Source organism: Taudactylus pleione, unplaced genomic scaffold (genome assembly GCF_031769625.1).
Source record: "Taudactylus pleione unplaced genomic scaffold, aTauple2 ptg000012l, whole genome shotgun sequence".
NCBI classification, from domain to species: domain Eukaryota; kingdom Metazoa; phylum Chordata; class Amphibia; order Anura; family Myobatrachidae; genus Taudactylus; species Taudactylus pleione.
Window position 1 is genome coordinate 1,722,374 of NW_028284415.1, and position 26,289 is coordinate 1,748,662.

General features: G+C 41.6%; 1 protein-coding gene across 2 annotated transcripts in view; it reads right to left on the minus strand.

Annotated features, from left to right (window-relative positions):
- Positions 1–3,762: 3,762 nt before the first annotated feature.
- Positions 3,763–26,289, minus strand: part of CACNG5 (calcium voltage-gated channel auxiliary subunit gamma 5) — a 119,762-nt gene continuing 97,235 nt past the window's right edge. For both annotated transcript variants that reach the window (XM_088467948.1, XM_088467956.1), the window contains 3 exons: positions 11,510–11,650; positions 7,306–7,451; positions 3,763–5,853 (listed from right to left, as the gene is read on the minus strand). In XM_088467948.1, coding sequence (XP_088324074.1) covers positions 5,596–5,853; positions 7,306–7,451; positions 11,510–11,650 — 545 coding nt within the window. In that variant the 3' untranslated portion in view covers positions 3,763–5,595. The remainder of the gene's footprint in view (positions 5,854–7,305; positions 7,452–11,509; positions 11,651–26,289) is intronic.

Consider the following 26,289-nt stretch of genomic DNA (forward strand, 5'->3'; position numbering starts at 1 on the left):
ATTTGTATCTGTCAATAAAAAGAAAGATTACAAAACAACATAATCTGTGCCTACCATACCAATTAGTGTTCCATAATTCTACATTTTGCACTATAATTAGAAAATGTTTATGTCTTTTTTTCCTGTACCATATGCTGTAGGCATTACTGTTAAACAAAAAGACAGTTTGTTAACGTCCGCATTGAAAGGCTCAATCAGATTAATTTGCATTCTGCCTCCTAATACATATGTAACCACCATATGTTCTGGTGATATATATTTTATAGCACAGGAAAACATTCTATATAATTTCTTTTGATCTTTCATTAGCTCTGCTACAGTTGATGTCTCTCTGCTGTAAATATTTAGCTGGAGGATTACAGACTTTGTTCATTTTATAATTTTACTATGATTCCCATAGGGCAGTGTTTCCCAACCCCAGTCCTCAAGGCACACTAACAGTCCAGGTTTTAGTAATATCCATGCTTGAGCACAGATGGTTACATCAAAATAACTGAAGTACTAATGAAAACACTTGGCTATGGCTATCCTTAAAACCTGTTAAAAACTGTTAGTGACCCTTGAGGACCGTGGTTGGGAACCACTGACATAGGGTGACCGTTTACTCTGCATTACTGAAACACTAATACTCCTCTGCAAAAACTGTTTGGTGACTATTGGTTGATACTGTACATTTTCTTTAAGTTTTGTGGTTTAATTATATATTTATTTTTTCCTTTAAATGCAGAGAGCTAAATAAAACACAAATAATGGTCCATTACTAATTGCCTTTTGGCTCTTCTAATTTAAAAACAATACTAGTCACTATATTTTGAAGAATTGTTTAAGGCCAATGTTCCCTGTAACATGAGCCATCCAGGAAGGCGTGAGTTAAATGGTTTCCATCCTAAATGGAGTTCACAACCATCAGGATTTACCTAGCACCTCCCATTTCCCATGTTCTAAGCTTAGAATGAACAAGGTGTGAGGTACTGTTCTAAATCCTTTGTCCCACCAAATGTTCTTCACTTTACATTTCATCCTATAGAACAGATCATTTTTTTCTTCTCTCTAAGGGCTCTATTTACTACAATCCGCATTGGTAATGCAGATTGTAGTGTGATATTACCGAGTGAATTCGCATTGCGAATTCAGGCAATATCACAGGGATTTACTACAAATCCCTTGTAGGGACAGAGCTTGCAAGAAAGCTCTGTCCCTGCGAATCCCCTCCGCACACTAGTCACGGTATTTTCGCAAAAAAATACAGTGACAAGTGCCCCGCACATGCGCCGAGCGGCCGACGCTGCTACAACCCCCCGCGCTAAGCCCCACCCCATTGCCAAGCCCTGCATAATGTTAATAAATACAGCCCTAAAAGTGAATGTGTCACATTATTACACATATTTCTAAAACTGCTACAAATTAATAAAGGCATCTGATGTGGGCAAGACTTTCCATGTGCTCCACTGAACTACCCCAATCAGCCAGTCATGCCCAACACCGATTGTTGCCACTCATTTCGTGGCAGCGAACGGAAATGTTCAGTGATTATCACCAAATGTCAATGAACAGGAGGAAGAAAACAATCAAAAAAGTTACATACAGTATATCTCAACTATCCAATGGTGTGCTTTACTTGTATTTATCATATTTGTAATCATTTGCAAACAAAGGGATGGTCAAGACCCACAAAAATAATTTATTTTGCACAAATGTTTGCTGACCGTTAGGGATCATTATTTTTTTTATAAATACAATGGACATATTTTAATACCAGGAACAATAGCAGCCATAATTCATCAGGAAGCCTTGTGTGCTCTGGCGCCACCTATTCCAAATAAACACAAATACAGTGCATCCGGAAAGTATTCACAACGCTTCACTTTTTCCACATTTTGTTATGTTACAGCCAGTGGCGTCACAAGGGGGGTGCGGGCTGCACCGGGGGGCCACCCGCCGAGGGGTGACAACAACGTTCAGACTGACACCCCCACAGTGACAGGAGCTGGGTGCTGCACTGTAGTATTAAGTGCAGCACCCGGCTGCTGACAATGTGAGGGAGCCGCCACTGCAACTCAAGCAGTGAGCACCCCCTGCACCCTCCCTCCCCTCCCAATAATATTAATAATGGGACCACGGGGGATCGGGAAGCGTCGGTGCACAGCCATTTTCAGATCTCTCCAAAGATGTTCAATTGGATTCAAGTCTGGGCTCTGGCTGGGCCACTCAAGGACATTCACAGAGTTGTCCTGAAGCCACTCCTTTGATATCTTGGCTGTGTGCTTAGGGTCGTTATCGCGCTGAAAGATGAACCGTCGCCCCAGTCTGAGGTCAAGGGCGCTCTGGAGCAGGTTTTCATCCAGGATGTCTCTGTACATTTCTGCATTCATCTTTCCCTCTATCCGGACTAGTCTCCCAGTTCCTGCCACTGAGAAACATCCTCACAGCATGATGCTGCCACCACCATGCTTCACTGTAGGGATGGTATTGGCCGGGTGATGAGCGGTGCCTGGTTTGCTCCAAACATAACGCCTGGCATTCACCCCAAAGAGTTCAATCTTTGTCTCATCAGACCAGAGAGTCCTTCGGGTGCATTTTGGCAAACTCCAGGTGGGCTGCCATGTGCTTTTTACTAAGGAGTGTCTTCTGTCTGGCCACTCTAATATACAGGCCTGATTGGTGGATTGCTGCAGAGATGGTTGTCCTTCTGGAAGGTTCTCCTCTCTCCACAGAGGAATGCTGTAGCTCTGACAGAGTGGCCATCGGGTTCTTGGTCACCTCCCTGACTAGGGCCCTTCTCCCCCGATCGCTCAATTTAGACGGCCTTTCAAAATCATGTTCAATCAACTGAATTTACCACAGCTGTAGGAACATCTCAAGGATGATCAGTGGAAACAGGATGCACCTGAGCTCAATTTTGAGCTTCATGGCAAAGGCTGTGAATACTTATGTACATGTGATTTCTTAGTGTTTTTTTTTTATTAAATTTGCAAAAATCTAAAAAAAACTTTTTACATGTTGTCATTATGGTATTGTGTGTTGAATTTTGAGGACAAAAATTAATTTATTCCATTTTGGAATAAGGCTTTAACATAACAAAATGTGGAAAAAGTGAAGCGTTGTGAATACTTTCCGGATGCACTATATATATCCACACACCCCTGGTTAAGATAATGTGTCTTACAAATTTCCCAAACAAAATCATTTTTAAATATACAATAATATTTAAATGTTGGCTGCTACTTTCTCTAAAAAGATAGAAAACAATTCCATTACACAAACTCTTTAATTTAGCATTTGTTCTACTAGAAAAATCTAGTGAAAAGGCCCCATTCAGAAGTGAATGCTGTACCATACTCTCCAATGTTTATTAGTTTTTTTTACAGCTTTCATCTTGAATCTTTGTATAGATGACTTGTGCTTCATGACACTTGACACAATGTCATTGCAAATTTATCAGATGACAGCATCTGATTTTACTAAGTAATCATATTTATGGATGTTACATTAATTAATAGAGTCATTTTAGAAAGCTAAAATGAAGTATTTCTGTTAACTGGATTGTGACTTATTATTATTATTATTATTATTATTATTATTATTATTAATATGTATTTGTTTTGGTAGTACAGTACAACAGGACCTAAACTAGAGGCCCTTAGATTGGGTCCAATTAGCTACTATTTGAAAGCCTATTACTATATGTATAACAAACTAATTAAATAAATACATGTATATGTTACATAATATTCAATTTCCAGCATCATGTTTTCTGAGATTTTTATTTATTAAAATAATATACTTAATTTGTACACAGTCAGATAAAACATCATTAAAAGGCAATACATTATTACAAACCTAGTGGGTGATTTACTAAAGAGTCAACTTGTTCATGAAAACCGCAAAACAAAATGTTTTAACTGCACTGGCAAACAAAGTTATAAGTTTAGTAAATCAGTACCCTTAATCTGACCACTAGAACAAAATGATTTAGAATTTATACAATTTCAATTGTACTGTTCATACAGTATATTCCACATACCAACAATACTACCCTTCATCTCAGTCCTGGCTACTAAATCCACCAACCTGCAGGGAATTTAATTCAATATGTTAAGAGTGAAGTTCCACTCATTTCTGAACTCACTATTAAATGTACTTTTATGTAAACTATATTCAGGAAGCATTGACTATATACTGTATGTTCTCCAGTTCTTTTTTAGTAAATATTATCAAGCATTTGAAAGCTATAGCTCAGACAGCATCCTGCAGTACTAGACCCCATCCTCTGCATTTAGTATATCAGTAGTAGTAGTAGTAGTAGTAGTAGTAGTAGTATTGTGTATATATTAAATGTATGGGAAAATGTATGTTGTCTCCTTGCTACTCGTCTCACACAGTTGTAGCATCTCACTCCCTGCTGTTCATCAGTATAGTGGCAAACCTGGCGGAATGTGTGTGTGTGTTTTTAGGTGATACTGCAGGGTTGCTGGTATGAGATAAAAAAAAAATGATTATATCTGTTAAATATTTCTGATTTTTTTTTTTTCCATGAAAATAAAGCATGATGCTTTTATATATGTGCACTATCCAACACAATTAATTACACCTAGGTTTAAGATTCAAGTGTGGCCAGGGTAACATTAAAGTTGTCAAGGCAAGAAGTTTGTTGAGACAGTTGAAGCAAGAATATGTTTGCAGCATTTCATAGAACAGCATGGACAATTTGCTAAATTATCATTCAAACACTGACGTGTATGTTTCAGTTACCATAGCAATCTCAAGTTCTAATTTATACTTTGTATTCTCGGTTTGAAGAAGACTCATCTATATGTTCTAATTTAAGCAAGAGGTTTTTGAGACTATTCTACAACTACCACTGTTCCTCCAGGCTTCTCTATGTAGAGGAACAGGGGATTACGTGCCACAAGGGATTAATATTAACACTTAAGGTACAATAACTAGAACATTGGATCTTTTGACATTGTACACAAGACATTCAGCTTCACTTATGTCCCTGAATACTAGATACATTGATATTCACCCTCCTAACAGATATATAGAAAGCTAACTACATAGTGGTGGCCAAGTGGGCTGTCAGTCCTGCCACTTTAATCAGTGTTGTCCACTAAGACTTGCCAGAGACTACTCAGCTGAAGCCAGAAATATGATACAAACATCAAGCTGTAACCGTATTTTAACATTGTCAACACAAGATTATGTACTAGCTCATGAGAATGTGTCCAACCTCTGTAGAGACCATGTGATATAAACAGCACATTTCCTATCATCCCTCTATGCAATATATTTTTTTGAAGAAAACATGGATTCATACTCTAATCAGCTGAGTTGTACCTTGAATGTTACATCATATCAGATGTTCTGGTCACATTAGACCATATACTGAACAGAACTGGTTCATCTAACCTGGTGTGGAGGACATGAATTGCCAAGACCCTCACCACACATTATATGAGAGTATATCTCTGCTAGGTGTTTGTTGAGATCAGGCATTAGAGATAGGGAGTACGATGAGTGGACTATAGAAAATATTGTGAACGTTGGCATGTCCTGCAGACACAGATAGTTTTAAATTGTTGGCAAAGTAATTTTTCAACATGGTGAAGAGGACATCTGGTCATAGTCAGGGCATTTGAGGAGAGCGGGGTAGTTGGAGTTCATCTGCAAAGAGGCCTCACTTGAGATGTCGGAAGGACTGCGTCCTCTCACCCAGGCTTCGGGGTGCAGGAATTGTCCAGAATAGTCAGAACAGTTGCTTAGACGTGGCCGGTAGAATCCTGGGTGTGGCCTATATGCGTCTTCTGCTGTGTATCTTTTCATGAACAGATAGACGGACATTACTCCAGCGCTCTATAGAAGACAAAGGCGTACTTAACAATATGAGCTCAAAAGATCACTTTAGTGGGTTGGGTATATCTGTTCTACTTTATTAGTCACTATGTGTTTGTTATAAGGATTATAAAACAGTTTGTGATAATTCCCTTTTGCGTCTCCAATGTTTAGATGTTTCATGTTGGCAAAATAAAAAGACTACCCTATCTTCACTACTGTAGGTCCAGATTGAGATATGGCATCTCAGCTATTTTATAGTTTGTAATGTATTTGTTTCCTATACACAGGAGATATTTCCAAATAGAGTGTAGGACCTGGTGGGCCCTTAGTTCTTTAATCTACGTTTCCTACCAACTACTAATTATTAATGACCTAGGCTCAAAGTGGAGACAAATCTCTCAATTCACTTGAAGTGACAGATAAATCCCTAAAAGTATCACATCTGTAAACCAGCAAATGTACACCTTACAGTAAGGATAATGAAACAATTTCTAATTAATGGGGTTTCAGTGATGTGCATTGTTGTAAGCCCCTTTTAGGACATGACATGCCACATGCAATTTGACATTTTGGGGCCTATTTATCATTAGTATATAAATATTTGCAGCATATTCCCCGAAAACACCTGTTTTTGAGGGACACCCGCAAATATTTAGTATCCCCTAGATGTATTATGGAGAGACCACAGCATATATCTCCGATATCTGCTGTGGTTCCTCCATATCTTGACAGTAGCAGCAGCTCCCTTATGGGGAATGCAATACTGTCAGATTTACCAAGCCAGAGCTTAGCCCCTGCAGCTAATGCTATTTTAAGATGGCATAGTCGTGCTGTAGCCTATAGGCAATGGCCGCCGCGTATGCATGGTCTGTAGACCAGGTATGCGCAGCAGTATGGCACAAGTAAAGTATGAAGAGGCGCTCTCCTCACTCCGAGCACAGGGATCAGCGGGTGTTCTGTACGACTTCCCGGCGCTATGCATATTGCAATGCAATCATGGGTGCTAATATCGCTATTATGCTATTACTGATAAATGGGGCCCCAAGGCACCTTTAGGAAATATGGTCATGGTAACAAGAAAATTGCCTTTGTTGACCCAGTTAATTTTGGACAGCACAGTTGGTGTAATAGTTAGGATTATTGCCTCACAGCCCTGAGATCTTGAGTTAAATTCCTGACCATGGTACTAACTTTGTGGAGTTTGTATGTTCTCCTTCTGCTTGTGTGGGTTTCCTTTCAGTTCTCTGCTTTTCTTCCACACTTCAATAACATACTAGCTTAATTGGCTTCTGACAAAGATTTAGTGTGTGCATTTGTCCATGTGATAGGAAATAGTGTAATCTCCACTTAGGCAGATACTGATATGAATGTCTGAAATCTTGAAAATGCTGTATAATATGTATTCACTATATAAAATGACTGTTAATAAATACATATGATAAGGACAGGCAATCCAACAATCCAATTTACCTCTGTGAGTAGAAATGATATGGCTGCAAAAGCGAAGGACCACCCATACTTGTAACTAAAATAGGTTTCCGAGTCTTTAGTTCTGTTCAGAATCTCATCGTTAATGCTAGATATGTACAGGACTAAACCCACTACTAAGGATAGACCTGTGGAGTAAAAAAAAAACAAGCTGAATTATATTCAAAATGTAAACCACAACAAAATGACTGTCCAATACTATAGGTGAGATGTTGAATTCCCCCATTCCATTCAAGTGATAGTTCTATAATAATAATTTTTCCACAAAGTACAATGAATCACTGTGTGTGTATATATATACATATATATATATATATATATATATACAGTGTGTATATGTATATATATACAGTGTGTGTATATATATATATATATATATAGGCGCAAAGTATATGCGGCACTCTGAGGCTTCAATAAGACTCTTGTGTTACGTGTCTCATTGAAGCCTCTGAGTGCCGCATATACTTTGCTTCTTTATTATAGCATTTCTCTTTTGACATGTTGATGCTGGCAACGGGGTAAGGTTACTTTTGACATTAGGGAGTGCCGGATTTTTGGATTGTGTGTGTGTGTGTGTGTATGTATGTATATGTGTGTGTATATATATATATTGTATGTATATATATATATATATATATATATATATAAACAGTCAGGTGCATAAATATTGGGACATTGACAGAATTTTCATATTTTGGCCTCTATTCACCACCACAATGGCTTTGAAATGAAACAAACAAGATGTGCTTTAACTACAGACTTTCAGACTCAATTTGAGGGTAATTACATCCAAATCAGGTGAACGGTGTAGGAATTACAACGGTTTCTATATGTGCCTCCCACTTTTTAAGGGGCCAAAAGTAATGGGACAAACTAAACAATCCTAAATCTAACTTTCACTCCAATCCTCTACTGCAAATGTCTTCAGTTCCTGCTTGTTCTTTGGGCATTTTCCCTTCAGTTTTGTCTTCATCAAGTGAAATGCGTGCTCAATCGGATTCAGGTCAGGGGATTGACTTGGCCATTGCATAACATTCCACTTTTTAGCCTTAAAAAACTCTTTGGTTGCTTTTGCAGTATGCTTTGGGTCATTGTCCATCTGCACTGCGAAGCGCCGTCCAATGAGTTTTGAAGCATTTGACTGAATATGAGCATATAATATTGCCCGAAACACTTCAGAATTCATTCTGCTGCTTTTGTCAGCAGTCACATCATCAATAAATACAAGGGAAGCAGTTCCATTGGCAGCCATACATGCCCATGCCATGACACTACCACCACCATGATTCACTGATGAGGTGGTATGTTTTGGATCTTGAACATTTCCTTTCCTTCTCCATACTCTTCTCTTAACATCACTCTGGTACAAGTCGATCTTTGTCTCATCTGTCCATAGGATGTTGTTCCAGAACTGTAATGGCTTTTTTAGATGTTGTTTGGCAAACTCTAATCTGGTCTTCCTGGTTTTGAGGCTCACCAATGGTTTACATCTTGTGGTGAACCCTCTATATTCACTCTTGTGAAGTCTTCTCTTGATTGTTGACTTTGACACATATACACCTACCTCCTGGAGAGTGTTCTTGATTTGGCCAACTGTTGTGAAGGGGTTTTTCTTCACCAGGGAAATAATTCTTCTGTCATCCACCAAAGTTGTTTTCCGTGGTCTTCCGGGTCTTTTGGTGTTGCTGAGCTCTCCGGTGCGTTCTTTCTTTTTAAGAATGTTCCAAACAGTTGATTTGGCCACACCTAATGTTTTTGCTATCTCTCTGATGGGTTTGTTTTGATTTTTCAGCCTAATGATGGCTTGCTTCACTGATAGTGATAGCTCTTTGGATCTCATATTGAGAGTCGACAGCAACTGATTCCAAATGCAAATGTCACACCTAGAATCAACTCCAGACATTTTACCTGCTTAATTTATAATGAAATAACGAGGGAATAGCCCACAACTGTCCATGACATAGCTTTTGAGTTGATAGTCCCATTACTTTTGGCCCCTTAAAAAGTGGGAGGCACATATAGAAACCGTTGTAATTCCTACACCGTTCACCTGATTTGTATGTAATTACCCTCAAATTAAATCTGAAAGTCTGCAGTTAAAGCACATCTTGTTTGTTTCATTTCAAAGCCATTGTGGTGGTGAATAGAGGCCAAAATATGAAAATTCTGTCAATGTCCCAATATTTATGCACCTGACTGTATATATATGTGTGTGTGTATATATATATATATATATATATATATATATATCATTTGTCTTTAAAAATGTTCCCAGCATGCATGAAGTATAATTTGTAGGATATTTATGAAAGTCACAATTGTGCTAATCCTAGCTTTACTGTGAGGATTGAGGGACTTGCGGAAAGATGAGAGAAGGGCCGGTGTGACAGGAAGTATTGGATTACAAAAAGATTGTTCATGGAAAAAACATATGGAAATTGGAGGAGATAAACCAGTCATTATAGAGAAAAGCCCAAGTTATACAAGAAGGCATTGTATAAAACAGAGTGATAAATATAGGGTTCAGAGAATAGAGGATCATAGAAAAACAACATGGACTACAGCGTCATGGAAAAAGGGACAGGGAGGGCGGAAACATACTACAATGAGACAGTGCAATTACATTTTCAGTTTGATGAGGATAAGTTATGGAACACACATCATTCCAGTAACAGAGAACAGAAAGGGACAGGAATTCTGATTATTAACAGTTCTACAAATACAGCTTGGAATATCATGTAGTTTTGCAGTAAGCATCTCTTTATAATGTTTCCTCCTGAAATTATTTAACCATCAACTGTAATTGAACTGGTATGTGTATAGGCCTCTTGTTAGGATGTATCCCCTCTGTTTAATGTGGAATACTGAATTCCTATTGCATACTATACATACAGTAATACAGGTAAATATCTTTTTTTAGCATATTTTGCAACAGCCTGCAGAGAAAACTAAATAAATGGGGTCTGATACTACATTGCAAGTAATTTTGCACCTCAACAAAAGCATGCTGCACTGCAGGCGGGGCAGGTATAAAATGTGGAGACAGATTTAGATGAGAGAGGGGACTTTTCCAAATTCAAATCTAAATTGCAGTGGTAAAATAAAGCTGCCCAGCATTTGTGGGCTACATTCAAAACCAGACAGTATTTGCCCTGCCCAAATACATTTGCATTCCTTACATTGCAGCATGGCTTGTACAGGTCAGGTGCAAACCTACTTGTTTTTGTTTTTTGCTTTGCCGCCCAGTGGCATCACAAGGGGGGTGCGGGCTGCACCCGGGTGTCACCTGCCGTGGGTTGACACCAAAGTGCCGATTTCTCCTTAGTGACAGGAGACAGGTGCTGCACTGTAGCATTAGGGTGCAGCACTCGGCTCCTGACACAGGGTGGATAGTAAAGTTAAAGATATTTTGATGAATATGGTGTAAAAATGTATAGCTCTAACGGAGACTTTTTAAAGAACATTTTAAGGTTCCCCACTTTTATAGCATACAGTAGCAGTACTGAGTAACATCATGGTATAGGAAGAGCTTAGCGGCTCCATTCAGCGCCAGAGGCTAATTTTCTAGTTTTGTAGGAAGAGCTTTAGCCTGCAATAATGAAAAACAACGTAATCTTGAAACTGAAATTTGTTGGAATCACTGAGATTCAAAAAATATAGAACACGACCAACTAAACTCGCTTAGAGCTCATGATGCTAAAATAAAACTGGCCTCCAAGGCAGGTGATACTGCATTTCACAGGACAGGATTATTCTGACTCTGTATGCAAATAACGGGAAGTATTCAGACATAGGGGCCGGGCTTATGTAATAGCAGTTTTCTCCCCAGAAAATTTTTCCAGCCGGGTGGCATCAAGAAGTAGCCGGGTGGGGGCCTTCGCAATAATAAAATGTTTTAAATCCTGAGTTTATTATACTGATTTAAACTTGAAATAACAATTTATATATTAATTCTCTTCTTCTTAGAGGCCCAGATACTGTCCCCACTTGCAGGCTATACAGAATATATTTTTTATACAGCTCTACAGATACTGGCCCAATTTGCAAGCTCTCTTTAATCAGTTCAGGTGACTGTTCCTGCCTGAACTTTTATACAGATCTTTGCCCTCCAGCCTGACACCGCCCCTGCACCGTGATGGATTACAGTTTATATAGACACACAAATTCCTGTGAAACATAAACTTACCAGAGAGAATGAAGAAAATGCCAGAAACAAAAGCCAGGATGGTCCGATGAGGGCGGATGTGCCCCACGTTATTCAGTATAAACCCAATGAACATGAAGAAGAGGCTGACCAGGGGGAATGGAGTCGCTGATCGAATCATTTCTAGATGCAGAAGAGATTACGTCTGAAATGTTTATTTTTGTTGTGCATGGAACTGTTCTTTTTTTTGTTTTAATAATGTAGGTAGTGATCTAAAAGGAATAGTACAGATACATGATACAATAGGTAGGTCTATTGTAGACTATTGTGGTATGAATACAATACAAGATACAACTTTCTTTGGTGACTAGTGGTGTCAGAGGGAGACAAAATAACCACAGTGTATATTTTAAACTTTCATCCATACTATATTGACAAAAGGAACAATATATTTCACATTTGAGATATAGGCCCTCATTCAGAGGCGCTCGCAAGAAGCGAGCGCTCCTTCTGAATGAGGGCGGCCACTTCTATTTTCAAGTGCAGCCTCCTGGTTGCTAGCTAAGCTGTGGGTTACCACCCAAAGCTTTAGCGACCGACCAGGTTGATGGTCAAGACCAGGTTGATGGTCAAGACCATCGCGACCATTCTGATCGAGCAGGAAGCTCCCCACTGACATCACTGCCGATGTCAGTGCAGCCGCCCACAAAACGATAGGCGTTCCTTAAGGAACGCCTCCGTTTGTGAAACCACCCCCCGCCCCGCCTACAAAACGGGCCGAGCTGTCGATCAACATCGACAGCCGGCCCTTTTGTAGTGAGCTCCGGAGCGAGATAATTTCTCTCTCGCTCCGGGGCTTGCGCACGCACAGTGCAGCCGCTGCGCGGGCGCAGGGCCTAAACATCGACCTGGTTGCGAGCGCTCAGCACTTGCGACCGGGTCTGAATGAAGGCCATACTGCTTTGAATAATAACTACTACTGTACTTCTCTACTTTGTACCTCTCCATCTCAGCCAGATTTTATACACACATACATAATAAGTAAAGATAAAGAGCAGAATAGTGAGTAAGGGGCCTATTTATCAAGTAATATTTGCAGTATATTTCCCAAAAACAGCCTTTTTTTGGGGATTCTCACAAATATTGAGTCACCCAAATGTTTGAAGGAGGGTTGGTCTGAAGCAAATATCTCTATGGGGGCTGCGAAGCTGTCAGATTTACTAAGCTCCGGAATGCGCCACGATAGTTAACGCCATCTCCGGGTGGCATTATCCTGTAGTCACCTATGGGCTACTATTTCACAAAAATTATCGGGAGAGTGTTCCCTCGTGGTCAGAAGAACATCCCTTGCTCGCGATTTAGAAGTGAAATGATTGCTTATGTGATCATTTCACTTCTGTATACATCGCAGAGATGGGCTCCTTTCGAAACCCCTCTCCCTGTATGTGATTTTTAGTCAATTCAGGCAAATGTGACTTTCTTATTGTTGCTAAAAGCTGATAAGGATTTTGCCTATAATGGTGCCAGTCAGCTTTTCATTCACATTTTTTGTAGCAAACACAGGTACATTTCTCACCAACAGTGTACTGTACATGATTGCCAGCCTTTGAATATGCAAAAACAGTGATTTTCCTGCAATTTGGTGCGGCAATGCAACTCACTGTATGTAATAGAAGCTCAATTGTCAAAAAATCATCAGAAAACAGCCGTGTTCAAACATGAGTCACCGCAAGTTGCAGTCACATTTTTTTCAATGTTCTGAATAAAAATGACCAGTGACAGTTGAGATAGCGTCAAGGGCAGATATCTGGTCTGTCACCTTGCTTAAAGAAAATGTACAGTAAAGCATGGACCCTCTACAAAGAGTCACTAATACCCAAGCTGAAACCCTAGGCTGATAAGAGAAAATTGCAGAGCAAAGCCTAGTGCTGATGGCTGCTTTCTCGGGGGACACCACACTGCTTTTCCCCCAGTTTTGCCGCTAGCAGCCTAAGTGTGACTGTGATGCCACTTTGGAGGGGGAGGGGGGCATGGCTTATTTTCTTTTTTAAACACATCTGACTAGGCCAAGCTGCTGCCAAAATGGGAGTTTAAACCCCGCCACATCGCCGACAGCTTGGTTTCTCCAAATCACTATGCTTTACATACAGAGATTTGGAGGCCTCATTTCCAGTGACTTATAAGCAGTGGCGGCTCCAGAAGTGGAGCTGCAGCGCAGTCCAAAATTTAAATAGGGGAGGACACCAACTTCCAGTTAGTCCCAGCCAGTGATATTTGGTAGCATTTGTAAGGGCAGTTGGTGTTGCTCCCCTATTTGAATTTTAGACTGTGCTGCAGCCCCACCCCTGGAGCCACCACTGCTTATAAGTCATCACAAATGCAGACTCTATTACATTCTGTGCGATATCTATGATTGCTATATAGTATCTGTAAAACTGTTAGAGTGACTTTCACCAATTCCTGGTATACCTGCCTAGGAGCCTGATTCTGACAGATCTCTGTGCACAGGTGCTAATGGACGAGTGTTAGCATACAGAGCATGTGCAGACGCAAATTCATGCATTTTTGCACATGTACGTCCTATTCTGTGTGGAATGGAACATGGCCAAATCTGTCTTTTGTTGAAATTGGGCATTTTGGGCATTTTGGGGCAGCAACAATACAATATCACAGAACGTCAGCGGCAGCCCGACAGGAGCAGAGTGCGACGCAGCGGAAGCTCGACAGCGCTGGAAATCCCGATCGTGGATAGGTAAGTATTTACTAACCTAACCTAACCCCCCTAACCCTAACCCTCCTTAGGGGTGCCTAATCCTAACTTCCCCCCCAAGTGCCTAACCCTAATCCCCCCTCTAAGTGCCTAACCCTAACCACCCCCTTCCCCGCTGCCTAAACCTAAGTCCCCCAGGGGGCCTAACCCTAAGTCCCCCCCGGGGGTGCCTAACCCTAACCCTCCCTCCCCCTAGCCTAACCCTAACCCTCCCAGGAGGGTGCCTAACCCAAAGTCCCCCCCGGGAGCCCTAAACCTAATCCTCCCCCCCGCTGCTTTCCGCTCGCGGCGCCCGGCATCCCTACGATCGGGATGCCGGGCGCCGGTCTCCCGGCGTCGGGGAAATGTGGGCGTCTACATCTAGACGCCCGGCATTTCACCCTTGCCGGGAAATGACAGTCGGGAAGCCGGCTGCCGGTATTTAGGCAGTCGGCTTCCCGATTGCCTCCCCACAGGACCTTCCTGTCTTGTGAGAGTGTCATGGGAGTTTCATGGTCAGGCTCAGACTGGGCTGCCGGGGAATCGGGTAATTCCCCAGTTGGCCCCAGTGCATTGTGACCACGCCCCTTTCTGTGAGGTGGTGGGGTTTAACGGGCCACGAACGGAGGGTATGCTGCCATCAGGGCCTGATTAATAATGGGCGAGTTGAGTCAAGCTCCAGACCTCTTCCCATTCAGCCCCCAATCGTCTGAAGACCCGCCCATGGCAAATGAAGCTCTGCCCAACCATGGGTGGCCAAAACTCCGCCCCAGGTAAACTAGGTTCTGACCGTTTATCCCTGTGATGTCATGTGCAGTGAGGGCGCAAATAGCCTGAAGTGACCCGGCATATGCAGGGTCACTTCTTTAAGCATTATAAAGAACAGCACTGTGGGGGGTTTTGGGGCAGAGTGGCTGGCCATGGGGGTGGCAGTCTGAAGGGATCCGGCATATGCCAGGTCTCATTAGCTACAGTATATACAAGACAGCCCGAATGTGAGCGGACTGGTACTGCAAGCACCTGCCAGTCAGCAGAGTGATGTGACCCAGCATATGCATACAGTATGCCGGGTCACTTCGCTATATTCTCCCGAACGTCCCTGTAACACACCGGGAGCAGGAGTGAGTTTTTCTCCCTCCCACTTTCTCCCTGAGCACCGATGATTGGCCGGTGTCATGTAAGGGGGCGGGAAGAAAGCAGGGAGACAGCTGTCTTCCCTGCTTTTCTCCTCTCAGGAGGCTGTCACCACCATCCTGAGATGGAAAAAATAAATGTGGAAGCGAAACGGAAAGATGTGCTTTCCGTGGTTCTTTGAATCGCTCTCCCATACTACTGTATGGGGCAGCGATCTTGACACAGAGTTGGGGCACTGCTGGAGAAATCTCAGATTTCTCCACAGTAACCCCTTTAAAGGACTTTTCACAGATGAAGGTGTTGGTGATGAAGATTGCATGAGGATTTTGCTGTTGGTAGCTGTTACTGAACTGCTTATTGCATCATCATCATCAGCATCTTTTTCATGTACAACACAGTCATCATCATCGTCCTCATTGTCAGACACACAATTATCATCATCATCCAGTTGCAGATTAACAACATTTAAATTTCCACCTTCTATTTCTAAATCTTTCTCAATACTACTTCTGTCCACATTTTAAAATGACTTAGAAAATATAGGAGAATTCTGCCCAGAACTTGTCAGAGTTTAAAAATGGAATTTGTCTGACACACACATGCTGCTCATGGACACTAATGGACTCTCCTCTGGATTCTTCTGTGAACACTGATTTTATTCTTCAGCCACAGTGTTATTTTCAGTTATGGGTATGTCTGCTTTGGATGTGACATCAGTCACTTTACTAGTACTACACTTAGAACAAGAGATAGTGCTTGAGAAATTGCAGGAGATTACCCTTTTGACCTGGGCTGGTTTCTATAGGTACCATGTCGAGCAAAATGTGACCATGGTCTGTGCCTATCTTTGCCACTACAGGTGGTGTATGGAATGTAGCTATTTTCCTTCTTTTGACCAAATCACTACACTCATCAGCAATGACATTTCCTCTGCCAGTCACATTATCATGAGCTGATGTATTATTTGACACTTAGCAAGATTTATGTGATTTGGATTCGCTTAAACTTTCTTCCTCCTACATGAACTTTGTTTCCAGCAGTAGAAGACGTAGTAGTACCATAATTACCTACTCTCCCAGAAGTGTCGGGAGGCACCCGAATTTTTGGGGAGCCCCCCGCAGCCTCGGAAGAGTATCCGGATCGCCTGCATCCCGCCAACATCCTAGTGGTGAGCAGGATGGGGAGATAAATTCCAGGAATCATGGCATAATTGTTGTGAATCGCAGCTCTGTATGGAGGGGGGCGGGGCTAAATTATGCAAAACGGGTGATGTAGCCCCGCCTCCTCACACTCCCACAATTTGCAACAGTTTGCCACAATGGGGGCAGGGCCTAATGACAGTAATCCGGCCCCACCCCCAAAAGTGGCCACCTGGCATCTCCTTGGGAGCAGATGATGATAAAAGTAGGTAAGTATGAGTAGTACTAGTGCCATTGTTGCTAGTACTAAGATGATCATCCTGACCCATAGACTGTTCTATCACTGAATATAATACAGCTTGATGATTTTACAATTAAATTAATTTACAAGTAAACAGTACGTTATTATTACACACAGGAGCTCATTCAGACCCGTTCGCAAGCGGTCGCTCGCTCTGAGGACGCGGCCGATGTTAAGCGACCACGCACGAGCACGCTTTGTACTGCATGTGCGCAAACTAATATATGAACCAGGAACTGCGCTATGTCAATCACAACAATAATGTAGAAATTATGTAAATATAGAAATATTTATTCAACCTGTATCTGTATAAAATAATTTTGTGAAGTAAAATAAATAAAGTATTAATATAAAAAACAGGATAGGTGTAATTCAGCCTATACAGACAATAATTCTTATATAAAAACTGTAAGACTATTCCCAATGACATGTAGAGCGATCCAAAAATAAATAAAAATAGATCAAGAGTCCTCCATATATTAATTAGTATCAATATTCCAAATGTGTTGCAGGGAAAGAGAAAATTCCATTGATACAAAGACACTTTAAATGTGAAACAATGTCTCCATCAGGGTGCAATATGCAGTAATTGACAGTGTTCCATATGAGTAGCCATAGATAGATGGTATAATCAAGCTATTTGATCACTGCAGTATATAATATAAAGACGTGGAAACTGTAAAAAAGTCAAATGTTTCTTGTCCGTACTGTGGACTATAATGAAAAAGTCACAAGTATTAATTATAGTGGATAGCTCACCATTTTTAGATGGTGTTGATTAGACAATCAGGCTATGCTGAAGTGTTCAGCGTTGGAACTCCGGTCTGTTCTGTATGCTGAGGCTCCGTCCACAGAGCTCAATGGGATCGACGTCTCTACCCAGCTCGGGGCGGTGCACAACAGCCGCACAAGTCAGCCGAATGGTCTGTGACTCCTGCAGTGTTCTCAAAGAGCTGAACTGTATGCAAATGGCTAACACGCTGGTAAATAGCAAATCCACCACTGATGTAACACTGCAATTGCCGGGTGTTGTCCATGAAGATAAATAAGCCGGAATTGAATACCACATGCTTTCCCAAGCAGATCCGTGCAACCTTTGGCATGATCAATACAAACGATGGAGGAACAGGCAGTCCTCTAACATCCTCTGATGAAATTACTGGGAGTAAAGAAATGCATTAGTTCACTGCCTGTTCCTCCATTGTTTCTATTGATCACGCCAAAGGTTGCACGGATCTGCTTGGGGAAGCCTGTGGTATTCAATTCCAAAGAGAAAATACAAGTAACCAGCGCTGGAAATAAAAAATTATATAAACCAAAATATGAAAATACTAGATGGATGGTATCAATTTAAAAATTAGTAATTTATTCAGCTAATTAGCACTAAAAAAGTGTCTTATATACTATCAAAAAGACACATACAATAAGTATCTGATAACATACAAACATTCAAGACATAACATGAATAAATTAATAAAAAACAGTAAATCCACCATGGACCAATTCTTAGTGTATGAGTACTGAATGGTCCATGGTGGATTTACTGTTTTTTATTCATTTATTCATGTTATATCTTGAATGTGTGTATGTTATCAGATACTTATTGTATGTGTCTTTTTGATAGTATATAAGACACTTTTTTAGTGCTAATTAGCTGAATAAATTACTAATTTTTAAATTGATACCATCCATCTAGTATTTTCAAATCATATTTTGGTTTATATCATTTGTTATTTCCAGCGCTGGTTACTTGTATTTTCTCTTTGTTTTTACACCTTCTTGGGGAGTGACAACCCCTTTACCAGCAGCTCTCCTGACAGCGCGTTACTTCTTTTTTTGTCTTTTTCAGTGTTGGTATTCAATTCCGACTTTTTTATCTTCATGGACAACACCCGGCAATTGCAGTGTTACACCAGTGGTGCTGGTGCTATTTACCATGGCTAACACGCTGGTGCTATTTACCAGCATGTTAGCCATTTGCATACAGTTCAGCTCTTTGAGAACACTGCAGGAGTCACAGACCATTCGGATGACTTGTGCGGCTGTTGTGCACCGTCCCGAGCTGGGTAGAGACGTCGGTATCATTGAGCTCTGTGGATGGAGCCTCAGCATACAGGACGGACCGGGAGTTCTTATGCTGAACACTTCAGCATAGCCTGATTGTCTAATCAACACCATCTAAAAGTGGTAAGCTATCCACTATAATTAATACTTGTAACTTTTTCATCATAGTCCACAGTACGGACAAGAAACATTTGACTTTTTTAAAGTTTCCACGTCTTTATATTATATACTGCAGTGATCAAATAGCTTGATTATACCATCTATCTATGGCTACTCATATGGAACACTGTCAATTACTGCATATTACACCCTGATGGAGACATGGGGCCTGATTCAGAGCCGGACGCTCTGACCAGAGCGCTCGCTCTGAATCAGGGCCCTCCTCCATTAAAATGGAGCGTCCTCCTGGACGCTCGTATAGCTGTGGGTCACCACCCACAGCATATACGAGCGTCCAAAAAGATGGTCGCGATGGTCTTGACCATCGCGACCATCGGACTTGCGAGGGAAACCCTGCGGTCGGGTTTCCCAGCCACAAGCCCTGGAGTGATTTTGGCTCTATCAGAGCCAAAATCACTCCCACTGACATCACTAGTGATGTCAGTGGGGCCGGCTTCAGACGGTAGGTGTTCCCATGGAAACGCCTCCGTCTGGCAGGCATGCCCCCGGCACGCCCACCAAAGGGGGCGTGCTGTCAATCAACATCGACAGCACGCCCCCTTTGGTGCGAGACCCGGAGCGATGGGAAGCCCGTCGCTCGCCGGGTCTCGCGCATGCGAACGACGGAGCTCCCTCCGTCGTGCACATGCGCAGTGGGGAACATCGACCCACTTGCGAGCGTACTGCCGCTCGCGAGTGGGTCTGAATGACCCCCATTGTTTCACATTTAAAGTGTCTTTGTATCAATGGAATTTTCTCTTTCCCTGCAACACATTTGGAATATTGATACTAATTAATATATGGAGGGCTCTTTATCTATTTTTATTTATTTTTGGATCGCTCTACATGTCATTGGGAATAATTTTACAGTTTTTATATAAGAATTATTGTCTGTATAGGCTGAATTACACCTATCCTGTTTTTTTATATTAATACTTTATTTATTTATTTTATGTCATAAAATTATTTTATACAGATACAGGTTGAATAAATATTTCTATATTTACGTCATTTCTACATTATTGTTGTGATTGGTATAGCGCAGTTCCTGGTTCATATATTTTTTTGTTGCTTATTTCTATTGAGGAACTACAGAATTCCTCAGGAACAGCTGCGTAATCAACCTCAATATTCTCACTCTTCAGTTCCCTCTGAACTAACTAGCGCCGACTGGTTTCTAACTGCTCTGTGTTCAATGTGCGCAAACTACTCAGAGCGATCAGAGGCCCTCATTCAGAGCCACTCGCTAGCGGCAGTACGCTCGTTCCGAGCGATGTTCGCACATCTGCGCATGCGTACGGTTTTTAGTACGCATGCGCGAACCAGTCAGTGCGGTCGAAAATCGTTTGTACGCTATATAGCGAGTGCCTGCTATTTTGAGTGACAGAATGAGGCGTATGTGGGTGGTAACAGGGGAAGGTGCTTGAAAACGGGGAAGTGTAATTCGAACGCAGGCGTGCTTAAAGGTCAAAATGGGCGTTTTAAGGGAGTGCCTAATTAATACAGCAGCGTCATTGACCACATCACTTGTTTTTTTTTAACTAGCGGACATGACGTATGGTGCGAGCGGCCAGGGGGCGTTTTTAACAAATAAACGAGCATATGTTTTGCTCGCTCGTTCAGACTTAGAGGTGTGAACAGACTGCAATGTGCGAACGGATCATTTGAATAGCCACCCCTTGTTTTTGAACGAACGACCGCAAATAGCGAACGGCTTTGAATGAGGGCCAGAATCTGCTCGCTCGCCAAGCAAAGACAGCCCAGTGTAATGAGTGACAGGAGAGGCCGTTTGTGGGTGGCAACAGGGGCAGGACACTAATAACGTTGCAACGCCGTTTCTAAGGCGTGCATAATTAATAGCATCATAGTACACATCACCAGCCTTTTTTTACACTGAAATCCTCGCAGTGCTTGCGGTAAGGTAAGGCAACCACAAGCGCTGCAAGCCCTTCCGATGGTCCTCGATGTACCAATGTTTTAATACACTTCCTGGAGATGGCGTGCGCTAGTGGGCATCTCTACATACGCTAATGGGCGTCTGCATACACAAAGTGATCGCTCGCTAAGACAAAGTGGGTGTTCTTATGCCTTTCTGAGCGAGCGCCTGCCATGCCGTCACTTAGCCGAATTTGCATATGCTGGGGGCAAGCGATCGCATCTAGCGAGCGGCTCTGAATCAGGTCCACAGTTAGATAGGCAAAGGGGGTACTGATTCCCTTGCAATTCACAAAAATAAAATACCAGCATAGTAGCCAGATATATAATACTAAGTACAAGAGGTTTTTTGGGGGGGACGGGGAAGGGAAGGGCAGATGGGTACACTGACAAATACCAGCGTAGTAGCCCACACTTTTGTAGATTCCTAAACTGCGATATAACTAAGCACATGATATATAACTAGGAACAATACAAAAAAACATTTTTTTTTTCTTAAATAATCTTAAGGATCATATGTATTTAGGAGAGACATTAAAAAAAAAAGTTTTAGAATCTCACAATGATAGATTATTTCTCCCCAGTGTCTGTCCTCTATATAATTATGGAGAAAATGGTAACTTGATAGCTTAGGTAATAAAAATTGCAGGGTCCCACTTAGAAAGTCTTATTGTAGAGACAGGTTATTTTTGTAGAGAGAGGTTAATGCGGAAAGACTGTTCAATTATCTGTATCTTCCTTAATAAATATAAGTAAGAGATGTAGAGCAGCCAGCCCCTTGATGTGTACTCTGTAATACTGTCAGGCAGCCTTCCTTTCTCCTTTCCTATACGTGCTAGTGTCAGAATTGCAGATGAGCCTCCTCACAGTGCCTATACATATGTGATCAAAAAAATACGAGCAAGGAAAATTATGGGAAAATGATGCTCAACCTGCTTCACCTCGGGCATGAATTATGCGTTTGCAAACACTTGAGATCAGAGATTTGTGGTAAAGTGGTGTTTTGTCTCATTGCAAGGTCCGATGTTGGCATGCAGATTCAAGTCATGAATTGTTTTCTTTGCTTGACAAGCTCCTTTTGTTCCCAACACTCTTTTTTTAATATTATGATCCATTATTATTTGTATACATTTGTCAACTGACTGCACCATATGGTGTGAAACCCCTGGGACTTAGATGATCTGCCACGATTAGTGATTTCCATGCTTGCATAATTAATTTTGTGTCTTGAATGCTGTCGTGGATCTGCCCGGAAGCAACCATGAGATATTATATTTCAAAATCTGTATACTGTATGTGTTCAATGTGTACTATTACTCTAAAAATGTATAAAAATGTATGCCATGGGTGTGTCTATGTCCTGTAGGTGACATAGGTTCTGTACTGCAGAGGTGCTTATGGGTAGAATGAGGTTCATGGCCCATAGGCAAACGCAGGGGGGGTTTCCGTCTGCCTGGAAACCCCCCTCCCCAGCCCACACCATGCCCACAATAGAAATAGTGATATAATACATTGTTACTAGTGTTGCATGTTCTTCTCAGTATCACAAATGAAATAATTAGCACCACTGGGGATCTTTTAATATGTATCAGTCAGTAATAAATAACCTGTGCACCAACTAAAAGATCTGGAAAACATGCACTGTTGAAGATGCACTGCTATAGAGCCCAATATGTACATATACAGTATGTCCAGGGCAGTGCTAGGTTCTTTTGCTGCTCCTCCAGGCTCCCGAACTTGCTCTAATAGTCTGGAATGGAGCTCACATCTAAAATAAATACGTTCAGCTCAGGCAGGATAGCCTACTGGTGCATCTAATGGCTTTCTGTGATCACTGGTCCTGTATATGCTGGAATTAATACACACAATACACTCAGGGGCGTAGAGAGCCACGCGGGGCCCGGGTAAAGAGGGGGCGTGGCCTAATTTCAGAAGGCGTGGCCACACCCCCTTGAAAAAAAAAAGTGTTTTGCAGCGCCGCGAAGTGGCGCGCCAGGGAGGGGGCGCTGTGAGCCCCTCAGCCCGGCGCAAAGCCAGTGGGGGGAGCGATCACACTGATCGCTCCCCCCTTCAGGCATAGGAGATTGCTGTGGCTGCTACTTAGCAGCCGCAAGCAATCTCCCGCTGCAGGCCAGCACACGCTGTGTGCTGGGCTGCTGCAGAGGGAGGGAGGGAGGAAGTGAGGGGGGGGCGGCGCCAGACCCGGGCCCCCACCGGGCCCCTCTGGAAAGGGCAGATAACAATCTAGGACCAGTTGTAAAAGGTTGAATGTATAAGGCACCAGGAAACCCCTCTGCATTTGATAACCCTTGAAGTCAGACCTTTGTTTCTCCCTTTGACGCAGCTGTTCAGGAAATAGTAAATAAATAATACCTTTCTGAGAGGTAATGAAATTGGGTATGGGTTGGTCCTTTTGTCCACTTCTAGGAATCATGTGACTAAAAAAATCTGACAAAGGGATGTGTGTGAGTTACAGAGACCCTTATCATCTTCACTGGAAAGGTGGGGTCTAGGAGCAGCCCTGCACAGGGATAAAGGACAAGGAGACCTGTAAGAGAGTGTCCATTCATGAGAAGAGTTTGATCCAGGCTAGAAGCACTAGAACCAAGCCCAATGTGAACTTCTCTCATGGCAGTTTCATATCTGTAAGTTGGCGACTGTTTTATTACCTTCTTACTTCTTGAAATATATTTGCATAGTAATTTGTGTGTCATTTTGTAACTTTTTTAACTTTTAAGCATTGGAGTAATTGTGCTCAAATTAAATGCATTTAAGTTTAGCCCGGTCTTAGTGTTTCTTTAACAAACCTATACGCCTGTGAAGGGCCAAGGAACATCTTACCATCTGTATGAAACTATAATTTGAATAGTAATAATTGTGTGTAGGTACAATTTAAGGGTTACCTGGTGAAGGGACAAATCCACAAATTAACCCTTAATGGTGGCAGCATAGTTATGTTATTAACCGTGAATGCTGAAGTGACTATAATCACTGACAGCAGTTTCAGATTGATATATCTGGGAAGTGGCTGACTGTGAAATTTGCTTGTACCATGTATTTAGGATTAGCATTTTTGTTGCAAAGGTATTGGTATAAAGTCGCAGATTACGCATAATGATGCATGGCAGTTCACTCGTATCGGACCTGTCTTTTGCCTTTTTACTCAGATTTCATAATTTGTCTTGAATTTTGCAACTTAATTTACTTATAGTGCCCTCAGGGTCTGATTCAGCGACGGACGCTAATGCAATTTGCACGCAGATCGAGTGATTGTTTGCCACTGTGCATGTGTAAGCATCGCAGTGCGCAAAAGCAACTCTGCGAACACACTGTGATCAGGCAGGCAACGGAGACCCATCACAGAGTGATTGACAGGAAGTGAGCGTTGGGGGTGTTGACGAAGGGGTGGTTGGCAAAATGCAGGTGTGCCTTGCTGTTTGAACACCATGACATGGGCGTACATAAATTAGCCACTGCAAATGCATACGTAGCATGAGAGTCCTCTGCGTGTCAGTAGTGCTGACGAGTCTGCGGCTGGTCAAACCGCCGCAAGGGTAAGATGGCCTCTCGATGTCCGTTAATGTTACCGATGTTTACGCTGGTAAGCGACAGCGTGCGCAAGTAAGAACAGGTGATCTTTTGGACCATTAGCATATTTTTGCAGCTGCATTCTGTATGAAATTGCAGATGCAAACTCATAAGCGTCCATCTCTGAATCAGGCCCTAGGATTAGTATTTTTGTAGCAAATGAATTGTTATAATGTTGCAGATTTAGACATATATCTTAAGAAAAAGTCGTATGGCATGGCTTAATCACAAAGTCTGTGGTGCACCAATCTGGGCTATTTGACATGGTTGGAGGATAGGTGTATACACATCTGTATTTCTGATCCGAAAAATATATAATTTTATTGTGTTTTATAGACTCTACAGCATTTTGATATGAATGACTGCATTCAATTGGCTAATAACTAGACACGATATATATACAGTGAGATAGATTTCATATCATGGTGATATTAAAATAGATAAATGACAGCAGATAATGGCTGACACAGGCTCCCTCATGTATCGTCACTGTTGGACCCAATAGCTTTCACATTCAGTGGCTGTTGTTGCTAAGCAATCTATTAGTGTTATTAAGAGATCTCCATAGCAAAGTAAGAAAAAGAACAGGGTCAAGACCTGCATCATGCACATGACAATATTTATCTCTTCACTCTTTCTCTGAAACTAAGCAGTCTTGCTCAGAAATTGTGTACCTGTATGCTCTAATGATATTCCAAAAGAACACAATGTTTAATACTTAAATGTATACCATAGTCCCTAAACTGTATTACTGTATCAGTCCTATTATATATAGTTCACATATTTGGAATTCCTATAACTAATTGAATGCTTTTTGGGATAAATGCCTGTCTTTTGTGTGATTGGTTGAACTCAACTACTGGAAAAGTGTTTGTTTTTTATTATTGTATTTTTATTTTATTTTTTAATCTTCTGTCAAATAAACTGTAAAGCTGCACTATTTAGTGACTTCCTCTTCTTTATACTCATGCTTTAGTTGGTTCCTGTATGTATGACTAACACCTGACACCCACGTGTGATATAGGCAGAAAACCAGGGATGCCATCCACGTGTAGCACCAACTCATATAACAGATCTGTGTGGGCCTGGATTCAGAGCCTTATCATGAATTGTATCTTCTATAAATACTTAGTCAATTTCAAGTCCAACAGCAGATTAAAGGGAAAATTAGCACTGAGAACATTTTTCCACCAGCAAAATAATTGAGCTATGCAATTAATGTCATTAATGTCATTTTTTATGTTGTCCTATCATTTTTTATGTTGTCCTACTACAAGCCCCTAGGAGACATCTTGAAAGTCATACATTGCCTTTACTGTCTGGGAACAAGCCTGGATATGTGGAATGATTTAGGACCAGGTCTAAAGGGCAACAAGCAGTCATCGCGTTTTCTCCTATGCATGTCTGCCAGCGTAAACAAAAATATCATTGTGATTACTTACTAGAACACATTCTCATCTGACATGTCTGAGGGTCAGTATGACCCTACAGTATGGTACCGATCATTTCTCATATTACATTTCTGAGGGTACAGTATGGTAACGGTCATTTCTCATATTACAGTAGCCATTCTATTACAGACAGAGGGGTAAATGTAATAAGCTGCAGCCTTGAAACATCAGCGAGTCCTGTGCGCGTCTAGCCGCACAGTAGCAGTCTTTTAATAGGCAAAAATGATTGATTTTGCCTATTAAAATACTGCTACTTTAAAACATCAGGCAGTGTTGTACTGAACTCACCGATGCCTCAAAGC